At 40.1% G+C, this 2,282-nt stretch overlaps 1 protein-coding gene across 1 annotated transcript in view; it reads left to right on the top strand.

Moving 5' to 3' along the window:
* The window catches only part of nt5dc1 (5'-nucleotidase domain containing 1), a gene marked incomplete at its 5' end in the record, with an annotated part of 22,944 nt that overhangs the window by 13,035 nt on the left and 7,627 nt on the right, over window positions 1-2,282 (top strand). Inside the window, 1 exon segment of the mRNA XM_014034780.1 lies at window positions 1,162-1,283. Within this exon segment, the coding sequence (XP_013890234.1) occupies window positions 1,162-1,283 (122 nt within the window).

Raw genomic sequence — 2,282 nt, 5'->3', positions numbered from 1 at the left:
GATCCGGTCAACCTGGCTGACTGAAAACAATTGTATTTAATAAACTTTGTCTACAGAACAATATATTTGTTAAATTACATTTTTCTTAAGATTGTTTTGGACAACCAAAATTTTTTGCGGACAGCCAGGTTTTGTCAACAGGTTGTCAACCTGAAAAATATCCTTATATCTACCCCTGTTTTGTCATCATGTTTAAGCTCAGAGTTTTAGCTGTTCGTAAAAGTGAAACTCCGATAGTCACATTGTCACACTGTAAACAGATGTGTTGGTGATAATTCTCGTGCCTCTTACAAGAGCATCTGAGGGTCTGTAAGAGTGTAATCATTCATTAAGTAATTGTATTGAAGAAATTTTGTAACTGATTAATTGAATTTTAGATTCAGTTTTGTATTTTATACTTTCTGATCATTTCAGTCTGTAAGGTCAAAACAGACAAAGAATTGCTGTATGTGTGTTACCATGTGTTCTTTCTCTTAGCCTAAACAAAACTGAGTGACGTTCTGACGTCTGAGGTAAAAGGTAACACCTCTGGGGTGTAACCAGGAAGGGATGAACATTATAAGCTCAATTCATTATTATAGTAAAAGGAAGTTGTCAGGGTGTTAGAGTCTCTGCCTCTGAGCAGAGTTGCGCTGCTGTGTTTGGGTTTTCCTGATATCAGCCCAAKGTCTGACTGAGGCCTGTGTGCTGAGTGCTGTTCTGTGAACCTGATTGGAGTCAGAAGATTGAAAATAAAGTTTTAAAGAAGAAATTCAACTGAATCCTGTTTATTCGGACTTACCATTTTGAACAACGCATATTTTTCCAACAGTATGAACATCTAGGAGTCACTTAAACACACGATGGCTGTCGTTGCTAATTAACATTAACCAAGAGAGAATATATTTCCAGATGTTGATAATAGGTGAGAGTCATCAGTAACACAACATCAACACAACTCTGAGTGTGACATCTCATCAGAGATTTCATGAGTTTGTTATTTACAGCTACAGCTCTTTAGTCTAAATCACGGCAGGTGATATGCATTAAGCCTTGATTATTTATCAGTCATCTGATAGTAGACCCAGCTGTGAGCTTTAACCCTGTTAGCGGTCTTTCCCTGAGACCTGTTGGTGTTTTTACTGTACGTCAGATTGTCTGATTGTGTTTTTGTTCCTCTAGTGAATGACGTGGAAGAGAGCGAGGGGCTGCCGGCACTGGACAAACCCGGCTGGTACTCCCAGGGAAACTGGCCCCACCTCCTCGAGCTGCTCAGGACTATGACAGGGAAACCAGAACCAAAGGTATGTTATAGTCCTGTGTGTGTTCTCTAAGGGTTGGGTTGACTCTAAATGTTAATGAGAGTTCCACTGTCCAGTGGTTCAGGATATATGCTACCAGATACTTGAAAAGGCTCAGACACAAACTAAAACATTATGACCACTTTTCAATAAAGAGTAATACATTTCTACCTCATGCAGAGTTGCACAGACAGCAGTACTTCCCCCTCCCCCACTCAGCTCAATGGCCCCTCTGTTCTTCAGCCACGTGGACAGAACCCAACCTGCACTCAGCTCAATACTCCTGCAGCATCAATCCAAGACTTTCACCTGACAACACATGGAGCAGGACGAATAAAGATCAATCAGGATGAAACGATATGGTGTTGGTGACAGTGGCATAGTGATGGTGACATAGTGACAGTGATATAGTGATTGTGACATCGTGATGGTGACATAGTGACAGTGATATAGTGACAGTGATATAGTGACAGTGATATAGTGATTATGACATAGTGATGGTGACAGTGACAGTGACATAGTGATGGTGACATAGTGACAGTGATATAGTGATTGTGACATCGTGATGGTGACATAGTGACAGTGATATAGTGACAGTGATATAGTGATTATGACATAGTGATGGTGACAGTGACAGTGACATAGTGATGGTGACATAGTGATGGTGACATAGTGACAGTGATATAGTGACAGTGAAATAGTGATTGTGATATAGTGATGGTGACATAGTGACAGTGAAATAGTGATTGTGACATAGTGATGGTGACATAGTGACAGTGATATAGTGACAGTGATATATAGTGATTGTGACAGTGACAGTGACATAGTGATGATGACATAGTGACAGTGACATAGTGATGGTGACATAGTGACAGTGATATAGTGACAGTGATATATAGTGATTGTGACAGTGACAGTGACATAGTGATGATGACATAGTGACAGTGACATAGTGATGGTGACATAGTGACAGTGATATAGTGACAGTGATATATAGTGATT

Source organism: Austrofundulus limnaeus, unplaced genomic scaffold (genome assembly GCF_001266775.1).
Source record: "Austrofundulus limnaeus strain Quisiro unplaced genomic scaffold, Austrofundulus_limnaeus-1.0 Scaffold2294, whole genome shotgun sequence".
NCBI classification, from domain to species: domain Eukaryota; kingdom Metazoa; phylum Chordata; class Actinopteri; order Cyprinodontiformes; family Rivulidae; genus Austrofundulus; species Austrofundulus limnaeus.
The sequence above is the reverse complement of the archived record's forward strand: the minus strand, read 5'-3'. Positions and strand labels throughout refer to the sequence as shown.